This window comes from Tinamus guttatus, unplaced genomic scaffold, assembly GCF_059628265.1.
Source record: "Tinamus guttatus ecotype Peru unplaced genomic scaffold, ASM5962826v1 Tinamus_guttatus_pri_ptg000203l, whole genome shotgun sequence".
NCBI lineage: Eukaryota > Metazoa > Chordata > Aves > Tinamiformes > Tinamidae > Tinamus > Tinamus guttatus.
In genome coordinates, this window is record NW_028288737.1 from 1,115,177 (window position 1) to 1,136,014 (window position 20,838).

The 20,838-nt window shown below is 39.0% G+C and overlaps 1 protein-coding gene across 1 annotated transcript; it reads right to left on the reverse strand.

Annotated features, from left to right (window-relative positions):
* Positions 1-787: 787 nt before the first annotated feature.
* On the reverse strand, positions 788-11,461 carry NAPG (NSF attachment protein gamma). The gene is made up of 12 exons (XM_088524065.1): positions 11,292-11,461; positions 9,437-9,504; positions 8,139-8,223; positions 7,519-7,536; positions 6,976-7,006; positions 6,519-6,628; positions 6,317-6,383; positions 5,569-5,639; positions 4,415-4,493; positions 3,896-3,975; positions 2,334-2,463; positions 788-1,344 (listed from the first exon to the last, which is right to left on the reverse strand). The coding sequence occupies exons 1-12, from the start codon at positions 11,345-11,347 to the stop codon at positions 1,195-1,197; spliced, it is 945 nt and encodes a 314-aa protein (XP_088380191.1). The 5' UTR covers positions 11,348-11,461; the 3' UTR covers positions 788-1,194.
* Between the last annotated feature and the right edge of the window lie 9,377 nt (positions 11,462-20,838).

Sequence of the window (20,838 nt, forward strand, 5' to 3'; positions counted from 1 at the left end):
TAGGGTCACCAACTTTTAGGCATAAAATTGACAAACTGAGACACAATGGGAGCTTGCATAAGACATAACAACTTGAAATAAAATTAAAATGCAGAAGATACTTCAAAAATATGGTTACTCAGGAAGACTACAAAGTAGATGCTTCATATATCTTTGCTATTATTAATAAACTCTGAGCTACTTCAAAAAAAATACCATTTCTAAAAGATTGCTGTTTTATGCCTTGCAAATACAAAATAAATAGATGTCTTTGTAGCCTACAGTATTAATTAGAAATGAACAACTAAAGCACTCAAAGCTCAAACACATTCACAAAGATTTCACATAGGTTTTTGCTGAGCTTTGTCCACAGAGCATTATTTTCAAAGCATGTTACCTCAGTTTCTGTTTTGATTATGGTATGCTCTTCATGGGAAAGACTACTAACACACAAAAGGCTGCCCGATCCTTTCATCCCAAGATGCACATTACAAACGTTGTGCAAACAGGTATTTCCAGACTTCAGGTCAATAATGTTCTTGGGATAATAGACGAGTATGTGTGTACTTTTAAGCTTGCAAAACAGCTTCAAATTAGTTGACCTAGTATTTTCCAGACTCTGTGGATAGCTCTTGCAAAAAATATGATGCAAATGAATATTCCTTAGTGGGGTAAAATCATGTTCAAAATAAACAGAAAGCTCCCACTGGAGATTTTGTCACTGGTATAAGCAATATGTGGTACAGTCAGCCTTTCTTAAATAATGCTAAACAGGAGATAAACTTAAGATGATTCACCTTGACACTTAACTCGCAGGAAATAATGACAGACATGTTCTACAGACTAAAAAGTGCCAGCTGTCAAAACCTAGCCTTTTAAATTTTGTTCCCCTCTCCCTACCCCAGTGCTTCCATCCAAGATTTTGGTTTCTTTCTAACTATGTTTTTATTAACAAGTTCTCCTTATTTTTTCTCATCAATATAAGGAAGGGCTCTGAGGGAACTCCAACCAGGTAAGAAATGGAATCCGAAAGCGCTTCAAGATGATAGGTACAATCATGCTTTTTCTTTTTTTCCTATTTTGTACCCAAAAGCTGCCAAGTTAATATTAGCATTCCCATATCATGATTGCAATGAAGTACTGATAAATCTAGTACCTTTGGATAAGCTCAACATCACAAACAAGTCAGGTATTTCAGACAACATACACCTGCGTCTAGCAGAGTCCACCAGAATATTCATCCTCCTCCTCCTCAGCATGGGAGCCCACTGTGGCTGGTCCTCTTGCTTTGTCTTGTGTCGCATTTGGCGATTTCTTCTTGATGCCACCTCCCGGGACCACCAAGGTAAGACCTAGTTTGGCATACTGATAATAATAAGACAAGCTTAATTTCTATACTCTCACAATACTAAAACTTAATTGAATTACACTGCACAGAATTCACTGGAGTTAACAAAACACCCATGAAGCAAGTGAATCACATTTGGTACAAAAAAAAAAAAAAAAAAAGATTGAGGATGCTCTCAGAGTATATTTCTCCGGTTTAGAATAAGCCTAACACAGATTCCTTTTCCAATCTCGAATGCTGATGAATGAGAAATTCGATCTGTCTACTATAAAATAACAGACTGCTTATTATAAAATAACCTGACCACATCGCAGTTTCAGTTTTTCAAGTTCTACATAAAAAGCATCATTACCACATAACTCGACACTATCACAGTAACAGTTCATATAGACAGTTCCTATGAAGAGTCTTCCAGATTTTTTTACAATAAAATACCTTTACTGTAATATTAAATTGTAAAGGCGGGTGAAACCAGACAATGCAAATTAGTAGATGCCTGGGTGTCTCCTTTACTTCATGGCTACTACTTTCTTCAGTGGAAAAATGGAAAAAAAAATCTTTTACTAATTAGTTAGTAGCACTTGTTAGGAAATAAGTGCTGAAGAAAAAAACCCAACACACCCATCAACACTATACTGTAGATACCACATTCCATCTCTAAAATGATTATACAAGTGTATTTCTGAGCTAAAGCATTTGCAGCAGAGTGTTCTATTCTCAAAAGTAACACGGCAAAAATGGAACTTAGAAAGAATGGATCCATCCTTTAGATAGATTCAGTAGATCTGCTGCAACCTGCTTTTTCCTTCAAGCTTCCAATGCAGCAATGCAAGACTTCATAGTGGCAGGCATCAAAGTAAAAAATCAAGTTCACAGCCACAGAGTAGGAGGAAAGAGTAAGTTGCAATCTCTCTACTTTCCTCTTTTGCATAAAAAAAAAATCTCTGAAACTGACTAAGCAGGAAGATAATGAAAAAAAAAAAAAAAAAAAGAACTGCCCACTTACATCATTGTCCATGTACTTGAAGAGTGGTAAATTGCAGACTTCAGAAACTTGATCCTGATCTTGCTGGTCATACCCTTCTAAAAGTTGCTCTAGTGCAGCACAGTCTTCACTTCCATTAAATCCTGGTATACTTGAGAAAATTCAGATTTCACTTAAGATATTCAAGCCATCTAATCAACACTCAGCTACCTATCTTTAATACGAGAAAGTTAATAGCTTATAAGAATCTGATGATATGCTTACTCCATGAAACTGTGCAATCACTTTGATTTCCCCAAGTACATGGAAACTTTTACTTTCCTCAATATTAATTTGTATGTTGAAAATTAGACTATAATCACATTCCTGAGAGAAAAGAGAATGTTGGCATTTACAATTTTTGCTGACTAGTCAATAAACTTTTCTTCCAATACATATACAGAATGTTTCTGTAACAAATTTCTGTATGAAATAAAAACTGAGTCCTTGGAAAATATGACCAAGCTGTTTAAAGATGGATCTTAAAAAAAATCATTACTAAAAATAAAGTATCAGTTTAACTTACACATATGTTCAAGTCATTTCCCTAAAAATGTAATTTAAGTAAAAATATGTAGTCTCAGTATTTTGTCACTGAAATTCTAATGAAAGTTGAAATGAAGATAGTTACTGGAAAAGCATCTGGAACCAGGGTTTCAATGCTAATCCAGATACTCTTTTTTCCCCGGGGTGGGGGCTGAGGGGGGTGGTGCAGAAAAATTCTGGTATCAGTATCTTCTTCATTTAAATGTATTCAAATGGACTAGTTCTTGCTTTCTTACTCATCTTTCAGTTCAATCAAGTGATTAAGGAACACCAAGAAAAGGAAAATGTGCTTTTCTTCTTCCAGTGTATGACTTAAATACAAGCACAAGGGAAAGATCTCCTTCTGTCCAGCTGTAGCAATTCACAAGCAAAGAATTTTTCTTAAAAAAAAATATTTAGACAAATTCTCGTTCAATCCAATCATCACACTAAATTGATTAGCAGAAATACTGCTATTTAATGCATTTTGAGACTATCTATCCTCAAATCATAATAAAACAGTTATGACAATATAGAATTTCAACTTTCAAAAGGTTTCAGTACACGACATGACAAAAAAATCTGAAAAAAGGGAACTGTTGGCAACTTCCAGGAAGTCCCCGTTTTACTTCTGAATGTTTGTTTAAAAGCATTAACATATCTCTGTTAAGTCTGAAAAAGAAACAACCTGAAAACAGAAAATACTGCAGGACAACTGTGATGCAACAACTCTGCTATTCAGCTTTTATTGGGGAAAGCATTTAAAGTACTTCTGATTTATGTTGCATTTTATCTTTCACATGTAAGTACTCATTTATGATTAACTTTTTGTTTTACGTTCATGGCAATTGCAGCTAAATCTGTCAACAGTGAAACAGTGAAAAAACATTTCCTACTAATTGCCTACTAGAGAATAATACAGGCTTAAAATTTCTTGAAAGTATTTCCAGACTTCTTTAATAAGACTAGATCTACAGGAATACTCAGCTTAAAATTAGAAAACAGTAAAGCAGACTTACCTATAGCTTTCCCTCACACATCTTTCTGCAGCAACATAATCATTTCTGTGAAGATGAACCAAGACTTGAGCAATAGTTTTCTAAGAAAAAAAGAAAAAGATGTTGGACTGTTAATACTTAGCATCAAAAGATTGTTAAAGTGTGTGATGATCGCAACTTACTGGAACAAGTGGGTCAGAACAACGCAGGGAAAAAGTTTAAGCCAGATCACAGTACGGTTGAGGTTGGAGGGGACCTCTAGAGATCATCTAGTCCAACACCCCTGCTCCAACAGAGCACGTGGCACGGGGTGGCATCCAGGTGGGTCTGGAAGATCTCCAGAGAAGGAGACTTCACAACCTCTCTGGGCAGCCTGTTCCAGGGCTCTGTCACCCTCACAGGAAAGAAGTTCTTCCCTTCCAGTTTAAAGGCAAATCAGTTTGCCTTCCAAAATAGAAGACTACGTTCAAATTAATTTGAAGGCTTATCTAGAAACCATTATAGTTCAGGAGTATATGATTCTTAGAGTAGAATTTTTACCTTATAGCATGTTGGATAATTTTCAATTTCCTTATAAATACTTTTTTCCTTTTGCAAAGACAATGCAGCCTCGTCTAGTCTAAAAAACAAAACAATAGTTATGATAATAAACACCAGAACATGAGAATAAAAATGCAGAAGCTACTAATATTATATCTTCATAGGTGACAAAAAAAAAACAAGAGGTATTTAACTCATTCGACTGCAGATTTCCCTCAATAAAAATAGATAAATAAAGAGTAGCTAACAATTCCTTTTGTATACATGTAGACCAAAAATTGTGTTTATTCATAAGCATTTCATAACAATTCACAACACGAATCCAGTAGAAGCTGTCAATCACATCTGATATTGATGAACTATCAAGACAGTCACAGAAACCAGTTTCTGATTTGAACACCCATTTTAATCACAATTTTTCAAACTTCAAAAAATTATATAGCAGAGGAACTATATAGCAGCAGTACAACCACATAACTCAGATGCTCCGAAGTTGGGCAGACTTGCTCTTTTACTAAAAGATTTTCTATTTTCTTGCAAGTTCTTTGTAAGCTTTCTTTTTCAACTGCAACTATAGCATGAAATACAGATCAAAAACATCTAGAGACTGGGACAATTTATTACAATATTCCATACAATTCAGTTAAGCAAGTCGGTTAAAATGATGGTCAAGTTTTGTGGCAGCAACCAAAAAGAAGCTGTTATTGAGACTAAGTCATATTCTAAGGAGTCCATAATCAAGCTCTTAAAAAACACATTTATTTCCTCAGGTTATGCCTTAATTCCCCTGTTTTTTTTTCATTCTCCAACTATAAAAGATTTTCAAGAACTTACCACAAAGTAGGGTTGGATTAAAAAAAAAAAGAAAAAAAAGAAAAAAAAATTTATGAAGTAGTTTAAGGATTAATTAATACTGGGGTATGTCCTTTCTAACTATTCTTCAATAAACAAAAAAGTTTTTACAGTCTGCACATTCTGCCATCCCAAACAAATTCCTAGATGAATATGGTAGCCCAGTATATCCTCTCACACAAACTGAAATTTAGTCTTAAGTGCTTCTCAGAAATCTCCAAGTAACTGTATACAAACCCAGCAACAATCACTGAAATTCATTATTGAACTGTATTTCAAATAAAATAGGTATAAAGCTATACCTGCGTCCTCTGACTAGAAGTCTTGAGGCTTTCCCTAGCATTTCTAAAGCTTGCCGTAAACGTTCTTCATTCTAAAGAAGAACAAAAAGAATTTCATAAATTCATATTTCATTTACATAGAATTAAGACCACTAGATCTTAACCTAAGAACATTTCCTATCACTTGAACAACTTTTCTACTATAGTTCACAAACTGAGGAGAAACATGAACAACTTGGGGGTACCCAAGTCCCACAGCCAACTCCCTCCCATATAGATCTAGAGAGCAAAGCAAAAAAAAAATCCAGTGTTGTTACGGTTGAGAGATTTGTTACGTATCTTGCTAAAATCTGCCTGTGTATATCATTGGCATTAAGATATGTTCAGGTCCCAGACTGACAGTAGATAGGAGAAAGCTTCTGCTTAGATTTCCTCTGGATAGAGCAGATCTGCTGCAAAACTCCTTTCCCCCCCATACTAAACAGTAAGAGGTGAGAAAGCTGACATGTGAATTTCAGATTCTGCCAAGTGCAAAACTGAGAAAATTTCAGACAAAGAAAATAGACTCCTCACTTCTTGTGCTATAGAGAGGGAAGTGACAGAAGTCTTCAGCTCCATTACCTTGCTACGGATGTGAAAGGAACACAAAATAATTTTGAATCCAAGCTTACTTTACAGCTGATCATAAACACTAGTTTCTTCAAGTCAGTCTACTTTCTGGCGTTGTAAATTTCTTTGCTTGTGAAGGAAAAAGAAGAATAAAACTTACTTCGAACACTGATGCTGCCTGTTGATAGAGCTGTACAGCCTTCTCTGGGCTCACATTTTCTATTAACCTGTAATAAATATAAATCATTTGCCCTTAGATCAAAGGAGAGTACCTTCTGCGTAAAAGCATCAAAAGGCTTGGAGAAAGACGGAGTGATGGCAATGCCAGACATGCATTCTAGCCACCAGCACCAGAGCCTTACTTTCCAGCCCGTTCCAGTGCAATCGCTGCTGTGTCTGGTGTTCCATTCTCCAGGTACATCATGCTGGCTTTCTCAATCAGCTGAACCGCTTCAGGAAGCCTCTGCATCTCCTGCAAACACAGAGTTGGAGGGATGTCACGGCCAGTTTGTTACACTGCTTACGTGTAACAAACCAAACAAAATGAAAATGAGCTTTAGTACTGTATCTGTTCAGTTGTTGACTGGTAAGGAAACAAAATAACAGAACAAACAGAGTAAAAAACATTCTTTCTGCATTACCATTCATTTGTAATGGAACACGTCAAATATTCAGTGCTGCAAATTTCTTATATAGATAAGCCAAAAGACTTCCACTACTTGAACATTCATTTACATGTATTTTCAAACAGTCCAGTACACCATATTCTTCAATGTAAAACAGAGCTATGTGATCAAAAAAAAAAGTCAGCAAAAATACCTTTAACATCATGCCAGCTTGCTCATAAGCTCTGCAGAGAGAAATTTGAGATTTAGTTAGATATGGTGTATTTTAGCAAGCTGTAGCATGTGTTTTGCTATCCAGCAACATGCATCAGCTATTACTTCCCTGTTACTATTTGAAACTTGCACATCTTCAAAGCATTAGTATTTCATTTAATGAGACAATACATGAGTTAGTGCAGTTGAAGTACTTCATCGATGGAAGATAGCCTTTCCCCTTTCTCCCACTAATATCTATTCTCATGATCTGATCCACTGCCAACATTAAAAAATTCTAAATGTACAAACACCTTATTTAAGAAAAACATAATTGAAATTAAAAGGTGCTGGAAGATGTCCAAATTATCACTTTCTTCAGTTAGCTACTTCAGTTTTCCAGACTTTCCTAGCCTACGCTTTGATGAAACTGATTTTGAAATAGTGAAACAACCCAAATTATAATACTTGTTATACTGGAAACAAAACTGTATTTCTTATTTTGGAAAACTTGTTTCAGATCACACAGTGCATCCGTACTTACTTGGCAGCATGGAAGAGACTGGAAGTAAAAAAATCGAAGTCAAGGAAAAAAAGCCGAAAAAATATAAATGCAGATTAGTAAAGCGACGGGACCAAAGTCTTAAACAAGTACTATATTCAAAGAGTGTAATCACCAAAAGGCCAATCTAAGTATGTAAACAAGGTTTCAAAAATAAGCAGATCTATGGATGTAATAAACACAAATACCGAAGCATAACTGTGTGCATAAAGTCATAAACAGCCCATTTAAAAGCTGTTCCCGGGGACTAATTTGGAACTATGAACACCACACAAGGCCGAGATGGCATTTAGTTTATAATAAGCATTGTAAGCATTTTGGAAAAATACATTAATTTCTGCAGCAGCACCTAGACATCTCAGGAACTGGTCAGGACTATCATTCCAGCTATTAGTCAAAGCAATGCAAGTTTTCTATGAAAAACATATTTTTCAGTTTTTCCACTCATTGCATACAAGAAGAGTTCTTAAAGAAAAAAAAAATTGTTAGGTTGATGAAATCTGAAAACGTATTAATACATCTTCTGCTAACTCTCATTACCCAGTTCTAAGTGACAACTAGTCAGCTCTTGGAAAAAGAAGGAATAATCAATGAAAAGATACGCTTTATTGTTTTCATGTGCTTCAGCTTCCCGTAAACAGGCTTCCCTTGCCTGGTCAAACTGCTTGGCATTCTTAAAAGCAACAGCTGCAAGAAAGCAAAAAAGTTCTTATCTATAGTTTGTTATTTTCCTTCTTTTAGCACTTCTGCTCAAGTATTTAGCCACTAAGAGAAACAAACAGCCTCTTTATATGAGTAGTAACAGTTTAACAAGCCCTTCCAAAAAATCCCATGAGAGTCTTCCTTAATTCATTAGTCACTTAGCTACCCTTAAAAACATTTATTGCTGCACTTTGATACCATACATCACACATATTGCATTCAGCTTCATTTTGGAGTATTATTCATTCTATATATTAGTTACAGAACTGCATATGTACATACACATATGTAGATATGTTTAATCATTAAAGATTATACAAATCCAGTATAGTATGTTAGTTTCAAAAACAAGAAAGTGATTTATTCTGATTTTAAACTGTATGTTATAAAAGTGATATAAAAGCCTAGAGTACCTAGAGCAATTTCCTCACCTACTTCTGGATGCATATTTGTGTCTCTGTATGGATTACACGTTCAAACAGAATTGAAAGTCATTGGAACATTTTGAAATAAAAATAGTAATAATAATAAAAAACCTGGTCTTCCAAATAACCTGGTCTTCCAAATTTTTAATTCAAGCTTACATGAATTAGTAGGAATGCCTACTGTGTTAAGAGTGTTTTCAGTGCCCCCCAAAGATGAATTGCTATGATCAAAAAGAAGGAAACAGTTTAAAATGGTGAAAAAAAATCAACAAGGAAGAATTTTATTTTTGCCACGACACTTGCAAAGATAAAAAAGGAGAATAGTTTTACTATGCATAAAAACCTTGGCAGCATCTCTCCATTTTACTGAGAGCATCTCAGCTGGAAATACTTCCAAAGGTAATGAAAAAGGAAAGCTATAAAAACAGCTAGAATCTTTGTTGATGGATAAGATCATTTAGGGGTGCAGAACCAAAAAAAAAAAGAAAACTTTAGTATTACAACATGCAGAGTAGAAGTAATTTTTTTTCAAACTTATCGAACTTAAAACTTTCTCCAAGTCCAATTTAAAGTTTAATTTAAACTTTTAATTAAAATTTTAAAATTTTAATTTAATTTAAACTTTAGCCTTTTTTAAACCTTTTTTTTAAAAAAAACTTTAAGCTTTACTTACATAATAACATATTGAAAAGGCATAAAATATTATTTGGAATTAAGCAAAAAGTGTACTTTGAAAATCTAAAGTGTGTTACCACATTCACAACCATCCATACCTGCTTTCCCATATTCAGTAGCTGCACTGTCATAATCTGGTTTCCACTTTAAGAATCCAGTTTTCAGACTAAAATTCAAAAAAGAATGGTATTAAAAACTAGTAATATTTTTACTTTCAAGGAACTTATGTAACTTTAAGCAACCTCTCAAAAAAAGTGACTAGCCATATGCCAGTATGCATCACAACTGTAAGAATACATGCAATTCCAAACAATGCCAGGAATGAGCACTGTAGCCATCTCCAGTAGCCACATGCTCTGTCTCAACACCTTCCTACCTCTACTCTGAGTAAGTGGTCGCAAGTCCAGCTATCCAACAGCAGAGGGTCAACAAAAGAGTACTTCTATCTCTATCAATCTGGCATCTCAGGATTTCTAATACCACGATACCTGGCAATACCTTTTCGTTAAACAGTATGAAGGTTTCCAATGTTCCTCTGTAGCCACTTTTTGCTTATGAGAATTCTCCATTCCACATCCAAACAAATGAAAGAATTTACCTGCCAAAGTCTTATACCTTCCTCATGGATACATATGCAATAGCTCACGACACTAAGTGGTGTCGCACACATAGAGGGGCAAAAATAGACATATGAAAATAAGGTAACTCTTCAGGTGAGAACAACTTCAATATTATTTCCTCATAAAAAAAAAAACCCACACAATTTAAATTAGATTTTATATTCACATTTGTTCTAGCCAAACACTTTAGATGCAAAACACACTTATATTTTTAAAAACAGCTATATATAGTCTATATTAGCTTTGCCATCTTCATTGGCTAAAAGGCACAGTACGCAGTAAAGCAAGTCTTTATATACTGTGCTATTTTTAACATAGGCAGGAGCACAAATGCACTGAACTGAAATACACTCTTACTTAATCTGCATCCAAGTGTGAGCTGAGATCATTTTATTTCAAGCGTGTTCCAGGATAAGCTCACAGTGAATTCCACCAAATGACACTTTGGGGAAGGCAGTTTGAAGATGATACTCTGGATTTGTCAGGTTGCAGGTTCTGACCTCCAACACACTTTGTACTTTTGTCTTTTGTTTTTTTAGGTTGCCTATCAGTATTATTATTATTATACTATAGCATCTTTGGAAATGAAAACTCCAGTTCATCCACACTATAGTCAGTGAAATCGAAGCTTATAAGCAAAATGGCTGTATTTTATATTAAAATACACATTTAAAGGTTAGCTCACATAGCTGATAAAGTTAAAGGTAAATATCAGCACAGGCCGTTTAAGGCCATCTAAAAAGAATTAGACTTTTCTCAATCCCGTTTATTTGGTTTCCCACCTGATTCAGTAAGGTTACGCTCCTTCATTCCCACACACCTCCCTCCCCCAACCCCTTTCTCTCAATTGTCTTTTTCCCTCTTAATTTTAGCAACCGTGGAGCGGGGACTCCGTTCGATTCCCGGTCGCGGCCAGGGCGAGGCCCCTACGCGGCCTCCAAGGGAGGCCCAGGCCCGAGGTCTCCCGGGGGCCGCCTTGCTCCCTGCACCCCTCCCCGGGGCACCCCATGACGCCGCCATCTCCGCGCCGCCCGCGCCAGGCATTGTGGGAGTCGTAGTTCCCCGGAGGCTCCCGCCACTAGCGGAGGTGCCGGGGGAAACTACAGCTCCCAGGATACTCCCCCCACACCCGCAGCGGACTGGGGCGCGGAGGGAGTCACGAGCGGCGGCACTGACGCGGCGGGACGCGGCCCCGGGGCTACGCGGTGGCTGCGAGCGAGGCAGGGCGCGCGCCGCGGGGCCCGGCTCGGGCCGGAGGCCCCAGGGCGCCCCGGCGAGGCAGGCGAGCCGGGCGGGCCCGACCGCCGAGCCGACAACTGGCTGCCGCACTCACTACTTCTCCGCCTTGGCGATGTGCTCCAGCGCCTCGTTGATCTTCTGCGCCGCCATCGCGCCGGCCCTGCGCGCCCCGGGAAACCGCCGCTCCCGCTACGGAACCCCGCGCGGCCCACGGCGCGTCGCGGTGACGGGACGCAGCGGCCGCGTCCTGACGGCGCGTGCGCGGGGCGGGGCGCTCCCGCAGCGCAGCCGTTGTGGCCGTTGTGGCCGTTGGGCGGCGCTGCGGGGCGCAGCTCCTGCTGGAGCGGCTGGCGGGGGCAGGTGGCCGCGGCTCTGCCCGGGGAAGCTGCTCTGTCCCTCCTGCCCCGATGGCCTTGGAGGTGGCGTCGCTCCTCGGTGCCAGTGCAGGTGGCTGGCTGATCACTTTGTTGGGGGGTCAGGCCATGTGGTGCCGCAGCCCTGTCTCACCAGGCAAGAGCTGGGAGAATCATAGAATCGTTACGGTTGGAAAAGACCTTCAAGATCGTCGCGTCTAACCAAAGGCACTTTTGTGCCTGGCGTCCAAAGCCAGGTCATCCCTAAGGCCAACAGAAGCTTTTTAGAAAAGGTAAAGGAACGCAGGCTCCTAGAGTTTTCAAATTGAGTGACCTTCCCCATCAAACTAAAGCCGGGCCCATTCTGCAAAGATTACAGTTTGCCTTATGTCTTTCCCTCACTCAATTTTATTTTTGGGTTTACTTGTGAAGGAGCAAGGATTCTGGGTTGCATTGCAACCATTTTGCAGGCCATTTATTGCTATATGTATAAAAAAAAGGCAATTGGACCTAGAAAGGTGCTTATTCTCCAAACTTGGACATGATTACAGTCTCTTATTAATCTAAATATGAAAAATATTTTATCAACATAGAGCAGAAAATACAGAGAGAAGTTGGTTAGTCTTAAAAAAATCTTTAACAGACCACAGGAGTCATTCAATTACTTATAGGAATCAGAGCTTTGTGACTGTTGCTACCTTAGTTGGAAAAATAAAAAGCACTGTATTTACATGCTTCATTTCATGCTACATAGGCATCAAACTGAGGGTTCTGAACTGCCCTCGCCTCCCTTTGTCTTCTGACACATTCTCTTGGTGACATCGGACCATAGTATTCTTACTTTGATTCTTGAGTAGTGCTTGAGAGGCCGTCTCTAGTAGACTGTGGAAAAATCCCCACTAAGCGTTGTGTACGATGGTATATACAGAGTAATAACACTGTATCCTAGAACAACATAGATAAAAGAAGTGTAAAGTGGTTTTCTTCTTTCAAAAGAAGAACAAAGTCCTCCGTTCTTCTCAAAGGGCCAGTGAAAAAATATCTAATGGGATATCTTGTGAAATTCAAGAAGGTCCCTGGCAAGTGCTCACTGGTAGCAGCTAACAATTATAGGCAGCTACAGTTGGTGAGATTGCTTGGTCACCATGACTGTCTTTTCCCTTGCTATGTCAGCCAGGATAGACAGGATAGTTCTGGCCATGTAACTGTGACCTTGCTGCAATATCTTTCAAAAACCCAAAACAAACAAACAAAGAAAAGCTTATGTTCATTGTGAAAATTAAATCATAGAGCTGCTGTATTAAAGGGAGAAAATAATCTCAGAGTGTTTCGGAAACACCCAGTTAATGATTTATTTGTGTTAGTGTTCCTTGACTGCTGTGTGCCCTAGGTTATAAATAGCTGTTCAGGTTCTGATGAAACTACACGTGCACTGTCTGTTCGCACTTTATACTAGAATAACCAGATAAAGATCCCAAGACTACTTTTTAAAGAAATAGGATATTCCTGGGTAGCTTTTCTTTTGTAGGCATGAAAACTCTGGGGATTAACATCTGGGAAGGATCATACCACAACATCTGGTGCTGAGCTGTGAATTATAATTTGATTGTTTAAAAATGTCTGGGTACAATGTGAAAAAAAAAAAAACGTTATGGCATTGAAAACAACAGCCTTTCAGTATGCCTTAAACATTTTTTTACTAGGTAGATAACAACTCTGCAAGAGGCCATTCACCTTTAGCCAGTTTACAGATGCTCATCACTAGTCCCTACAGAGTTTCTGTGTCTGATCTAAGATAAGTGATTCCTGATACGAGCTGTTTTAACTAGGCACTAGGGACTAGGCTAACAAAAATGAAAGGCATAAACTAAAAGCTTATTTTGTCTGAAATGAGTTAAAGTCACCTGCATGAGATTTCATAGGGCCCATTCTCTATCAAGAAGTTGTAGGCAGGCAGCTGGTGGACATCATCTTCCAGTATTATGGCTGGGCTCATCCACAGAACTGTTGTAGAGACAGCCTGGACCTCTCTCACAGTTCTGTTGTTAATTGTAAGAGATTGGCATAAATGCATATCAATACCTCTTAATATCAAGAGCTTTCCCTCTTAGACCAATTTTGCTATCCATAGGAACTGGCAAATATCAACACTGACCGCTGTCCATACCAAAAAGACTCAGTGAGTACTGATTCCCAGATATGTCGCTAGGGTTCAACATTCATAGATATCAGTCCCTATCAGTAGGCATTGATATGTCTCAGTTTCAAGAAACAGGGATTCCTATCCATTTCTGTATCTATCAATAGATATTGATATAAATGGGTATGGGTATTTAGAGTTAGTGTATCCTTCATCTGTCACTGAGAAGAATGCTTGAAATAGATCTCAGAACACAGGCAGGAAAATGCAACAGTTTTGACCAGTTTTGAAAGCTTGATTAGCTGTTTTCACTTTTCTGCAATATTCCCAAACTGCACAGTGCATGATTCTTCCAGATGCCAGATTCCATGGACTCTACGTCCATGAACAGGGAATTGAGGAAAAAGAGATTTCCTCTCCAATCTGATCACTGAAGTCCAATGAAATCAGTAAGTCTGTCTAAGCATCTGGTTACATCTATTGACTGCATAGTCTTGCGCTCCTGAAGCAAGATTTGTAAAGGAGTGATAGCACATTCCCTATTTGTAGCTCTATCTGGACAGCAGCTGCCATACAACATTCTCCTATTTTGTGCTAAGAATGAAACCAGTCAGTGTTTTGATGGCATTGTTAGTAAAGCTTTCAGTTAAGTTAATTTTCATAATATGCATAGTTGTTAAAGAAGAAAAAAGAAACAGAGATGAGTTTGTGTTTTTTAGTTTCCTAACCATCCAGAATGGTAGCATAAGGTAATCACATCTGCTGCATTCTTCCAACATACAAAAAAATTGTTTCTCAGCATAAAAGGCTTCCTGAGATTAAACACTTCAATCATTTACTTGACCCTTCTACCTCATGATACCATTCATTATGTAGTAACATCGCAGCCTGTTTCCTCTGTAAAATAGCCAGTTCTGCCATTCTGAGTTACTTACATGCACTGTTATCACACTGCTGCAGTATATCTTTGCTCAATTGTGAACTTTTTATGACCAGGTTAGCCAATCTGTGGGTCATCCACAGATAGATAATAAAACTTTTTCTCACTATGTGGAAGACAATTACAGTGAGCATGGTAATGACTTGTCTTAAGTGTCGTTCCCTTTAATATCGTCTCTGAAAGCACTAATGGAAAAATCTTAGGCTAGAAGAATTAAAGCTGCCTTGTTAAAGTCATGTTCTTCACATGTACCAATGATGTTGAATATATCTCTCAAATATTGTTTTCGGGAATTATAGAAATGAATCAGCTACCAGTTCTTTCTTTTAAGCTGCGATATTTTCTTGCCTCTAAGTCTGCTCAACAACTGCAACAACCGCTGCAGTTACAGATCTGCTTAGCCTCTGCATACATTATTAATAAAGATTACAGATGCACTTTCAGAGGAAAAAAGGTAACTCAGGATAGTGTTTCCCTATGGTTCTGTGTGCCAGAGCTTCCCTATGATGGATGTGCTTCATAGATACCTTTAGTTCTCAAAGTGTTGCACTGTACTGTAACACCCACCACTTCTGTGCATTTTCTTTCTACCTCCTACCTTTTTTACATTGTTCCTTTCTGCCTTTTTTTTCCCCTCCTTGTTCATCTTGTTTCTGGTTTTGTTCTTTCATGTCATGGCTGCTTTCTCTGTATTTCCTTTTTCTTCTAAATGCTGCTTGAGGAAGTTTATTCTCCGATTGTAGCAGGAGACCAAACTGCACATATTCTTACAGATTATTTAAGGTCTGCAGAAGAGAAACAAAATCACTGTTTGGTGTACTGAACATGTGGTCTTTCCCACATCTTTGGAGAAGAGGCTATAGTAAGAACAGGGAGGAAAACAGTATTTTCATTTCAACTCCCCATTCCACCTGTGGCTCCTGAAGCAAGATTACAAAATACAGAGAGATATCACGTATTCCTATGTGATTCTGAAAATCACACATCTTTTTTTAAAAGCACATATGAGATAGATGGCAGATTTATAGAATCAGAAAACAGTGGAGATTGGAAGGCACTTCTAGGACTGTCTTGCTCAAAGCAGGGTCAGCTACAGCAGATTGCTCAAGTCTGGAAACAATTGGTTTTTGAATGTCTCAATATAAGAAGTAAGCAGGCTGGGATGAATCATAGATATCCTAATCAGCAATCATAGTAGTAAAAAAAAAGCTGTTATTATTTACAATGGATACTACTGAACAATTAACATAGAGCCAGTAGTGAATTCCTTCTCACTGTCATCTTCAGATCAAAACCCAGGCTCTTTTATGTTCTTGGAGTTTGATATGATATTCATGAAGTAGAATTCAAAAACTCGTGTTATGTAAAGGTCAAAAAAGTCCCTTCTGGAGTTAAGTCTTATGAATGTGAAATCCATAAAATAGCTCCTTGATTTAATTAGCGACGTAATGTAATCTAAGGTACACAAGAGGGCTCCATTTGAACATGTATTGTGAAGCACTTAGGGTGGTGCCTGATGATGTTCTAATGTTACACAACCTTCAAAGCTAAATTGCAGTCTAATTTAGAGAAGCAGAACATTCTTAATTATTTGCTATGAAATTTCCATCTTAGTTTGGTCATATGTTGGTTTATATCAGTCTAAAAAATAATAGCAAGATAGCTCCATACTAAAATAAATACAAAAATAAAATAAAAATATTAAAATAATTCACATGAGGCCAGCTAAAGCGGCCCATTACAAAAACATACAAAATAAAATTCCTGATTCTGTCATTCACAACAAATGTATCCATTCTTCATGAAACAGGTTTATCACAAATATATCACACTGCAATGCAGGCTGGTTTCTAACAGTGAAAACGTCCCCTTTGCTTGATTTTACGTTATAAATCCAGATTTTTCCATATTGCTACCATGGAAACAAATGGAGAATACAGGGAGAATGGACCAAAATGGGACTATTGCATAATAAGATTTTGGTCATTCCTTCACAGACATAAACAGACTTTTGCAAAGAGGCTTTGCTGCACCATGGCAATACCCCTGCAAGTCCCTCAGGGCAGGGACCATACTTGCCTATACTCGATACTGCTGTATCAGGCATATACATGCTGCAGCAATGCACATGTCTCACACATGCTAAGGAAAGACAGGATATATCCTCCTTAGGTAGCTTCTTCTGCCCTTCACCCTATTATTTGCTCTACTTTAAGAGCAATTAATTGCTCTTATTAATTGTTCTACTGGGCAATTAATGCCTGTGAAAACAAGTGGAGGGTAAATGAATTGTTTCTGCCAAAAAGGTGTAGCAGCACAGGCAAAAAAAAAAAAAAAAAAAAAAAATGGTTTCTCTAACTTTGGTTGCATCAGTAATGGTAATGATTAACAGTGGTAGTGATAATAAAGAAAGGGAACTCACAGTTTCCTTGTCCATCCAAGAAAGCATGTCCATCTGTGAAAGAACGCCGTTTTGCTGGTGCGTTTCCGGGCACTTTTCTGGGCTTACTCACAAGGTGCTATTGCTGTCTCACTCCTGTTAACCCTGATTCTCTGCATATGGGATTTTATTCCAACATATTTTGCAGTGAAAAGGGTGCCCTACATAGAAAAAGAAGGTTTTGAGTTGAATTTTTCCTTTCTAAATTTGAGTATCCAGAGGAGCCCATAAGAGGAGTGTTTTTTCATTAGGCTTTACCATGGAGAAAAATAGGCCATTCCTGAAGAAGTTGAGATCTGAACAGTGCATCATCCTGTGCACTGTTCAGTAGGTAGATTGGAGAGATTAGTGTATGTATAAATATCAGATTTCACTAATCCAAACTGTTGTAAATAATAAAAGAGTTCTATTGGCAGAAACTCCAAGATCAAACTTTGGGATATGTAAAGATAATGTTCAATACCAAACCAGAAATCTAAGGTTACCACAGTAGGATGAAGAATTGTACAAGAATCTTGGTATAATCCTTTAGGAAGTAATAATCTGGATGCAGCAGTACAAATCTGCACATGAGCACCATAAGTAAGCAACATCCCTTGTCCAGCCCAAATAACCTTTCCATTATGATGTTATTTGACTTGAATGTTTAAACATTTCATATTAACACCACATTCCGAAGACTGGTAGTTATAGTTTTAGGTTTTTTTTTTTTTTTTTTTTTTTTTTTTTTTGGCCAAGGAGTATAACCTACACTGACATAGCAAATACTCTATGCATTTACAAACCCTTCTGGAAGGAAAGCACATAACATACGGTTTCCGGAATGCAGTTTTTTCTCACACATAATTATTTCATAATCTATTTTTCCTTCTAAAGGATACATTTTGATTGAGTAGACTACCAATGTATTTTTCTTGTTCCTTGAAATGCTTAATGATGAAAGAGTACCAAATATATCACTGAAGGAATATTTAGCAATTCTCCTTTGAATCAGTGCTATAAAGTGCAGCTAATCAGCATGAAAAGATTATTTTATGTTACAGACATGCTGTTCTTGACAATGGGGTACAAATACCTGAGGGGAGAATCCAAAGAGTGTGGAGGCTTGTTCAAAGACAATAGTACCTTGTTAGCAGATAGTTAACCACAAGGGTGTCAGTCTTTGCAGCAGATGGGGGACAGAGCCGAGAAAGACGAGGACTGAGGAACACCTCCCCCTGCCTCGTGTGCGACGTGTCTTGCCAGAAGAAAAGAAACAAAGCCAGACAACCGCGCAGGTGGCCAGATGCTGATTGGTTGTGCGCTTTGCAACACTTGTGTTAAGAAAGTATAAAAAGAAGTCGGTTTGGAAATAAAGTTGTCTCACTCTGCACCCCAGACTGAGTCCGTTTCTTCACAAGGTGCAACAAATGGCGCCCAACGTGGGGCACGAAGACTAGCTGTCTCTCCGGTTGCACCGCCCAGCTGAACTCCCGGGAATCACGCTGAAAGGAAGCGTAAGGATCAAGCTGAAAGGAAGCTTACTTTGTGTGCACACTAAAAGCCTCTTGAAAGGAAAGAGGTAAGCGGCTGGGAACTATGGGTTCATACCTAATGAAGGAACAAAAGGACGATTTAGAAGCTTCTCCTAAAAACTTGAAACCGCAAAGAAAAAAATTAGGTGAAGAAGAGCTGCAAAAGGTTCTTGCATGGGCTTCTAAAGACGATCCTTCGGTGAATAGTAAGAATGTTTTTAATCTGGAAAGATGGGACCAAATTGGGGTCCGACTGTGGGATAGTGCCACGCGCGGTGATAAGGCTGCTGCTAACCTGTTGCCACAATGGCGAGTTGTACTCGAAATATTGAAATCTCATAGTGGGTTGCAGTCGAACATAAATGACGGGATCGGGGCCCCTGCCATCCCCTCCGCGCCTCCTTTACCTCAATCGTGTCCTGATGAGAATCAGAAAAGAAAACGTGCTGCAAAAGCCTTTGCGGTACTGCCACCTGATGACCAGGACGATGATCCTTTTGGTCCGGGTCCTATTGACCCTGGAAAGGAGCCAGACCTATACCCCCCGGATCCTCACGATAAATGGGCCTCAGTAAAACGAGGAGCAAAACAGGCGGGGGATGTGGGCATGCTGAAAGCCTTTCCCGTTATCTGTGCACCAGACCAGAATCCGCGTTGGGAAGGTTTGTCGTATAATCTTATTAAGGACGTGCGACGTACGGTGACAGATCATGGCCTTGGCGCACCATATACCACCCACCTTATACAATCTCTTTGTGATTCTTCGGTTTTTACTCCCCATGATTTTAAAACTTTGTTTCGCCTCATTATGACTGATATGCAATACACGATGTGGGAATCGAAAATGAGAGAGCTTGCTCGAGCTCAGGGGGAGGAAAACCAGCGGCTGTCGAAAAAAGGTCCTTTACGGGCTGTTACTGTGGACGTGCTAATGGGGGAGGGCGATCACAGTGCTACAACAGCACAAGCAGAAATCCCCCCTGAGGGCTTGCAACAAGTTAAGGCACTTGCTCTCCGCGCCCTTAAGGCCGTTCCGGAGAATGGTAAACAAAGACAACCTTTTGTTAGCATAAGACAAGATGCGAATGAGCCATATATGAAGTTTTTGGATCGGCTTAATGAGGCTCTGGAGAAACAAATTGATAATGAACAAGCACGAAGCTACATTTTTAAGCAACTAGCAGTTGAGAATGCTAACCCTGATTGCCAGAGAGTTTTGCGGCCACTAAAGGATCCTACTATTGATGACATGCTAAAAGCATGTATTAATGTCGGTACCAAACAGTATGAATATTCACTGATGGCCGAAACATTTGCAACAATGTCTATGAAAAAGCCATGTTTTGCTTGTGGCCAATTTGGGCATATTCGTAAATACTGTCCGAAAACACAAGCAAACAAAGGAGCGCCTGGACTATGTCCGCGCTGCCACAAAGGACAACACTATGCTAATCAGTGTCGATCAAAATTTGATAAGGAAGGTCGACCGCTAGCCCCTTCGGGAAACTTCAAGCGGAGCGCGGCAAGGGGTCGCGCCATGACGGCAAATCACCCCTCGGAGTGGCTCCCACCGGGAAGCAGCCGCCGCTTGTGCACCAGCACAAGCGGCAGCTCCGGGGTGGACCTGGCCACCACAATAGAAGTGTTAATTACTGATACATCTAGTTGTGCTAACTGGTGTCCACGGCCCCCTGGGGCGAGGAATGGCAGCACTGTTAATTGGGCGATCTTCAACCACGAGACAAGGGCTGTTTGTGTGTTACCTGGAGTTGTCAATGCAGATTTCATAGGAGAAATTAAGATAATGGTATGGACTCCGATACCACCCTGTACTGTGCCAATGGGAAGATATGGACGATATATTGATTGCTGCAGAGCAAAAGGAAACAGCAGAAGAGGCTCTGCATCAGATTACGCGAGCAGCATCAGCTGCAGGATTAAGAATTGCGGAAGATAAAGTACAGGAAAGTCCGCCTTGGCGATATTTAGGATGGAGAATTTCTGATCATCAAATTCGACCACAATCATTGACCTTAAAGACAGACATAAGGACTTTGAATGATCTTCAAAAACTTTTGGGAACTATTAATTGGATCCGTCCCTCCTTAGGGATTTCCACAGAAGATTATCTAGTTCAGTAAATCCGTTCGTAACCTGTCTAGTAGGACAGACTGTTGATGTTTGGCATATTTTGTTTATTGTTAGCATGCCTGCTTTGTTTCTTGTTATGTGTTTAAGGATAGATTGATCATTT

What these genes read in the sequence shown, in the direction of transcription:
- NAPG (XM_088524065.1), bottom strand. Translation starts at nt 11,347, where the DNA reads ATGGCGGCGCAGAAGATCAACGAGGCGCTGGAGCACATCGCCAAGGCG. An exon ending in AGGCAGCATCAGTGTTCGAA is followed by an intron (nt 5,640 to 6,316) that starts GTAAGTTTTATT and finishes GTTCTTCTTTAG; the next exon opens with AATGAAGAACGTTTACGGCA. An exon ending in CTTCTAGTCAGAGGACGCAG is followed by an intron (nt 4,494 to 5,568) that starts GTATAGCTTTAT and finishes TTTGTTTTTTAG; the next exon opens with ACTAGACGAGGCTGCATTGT.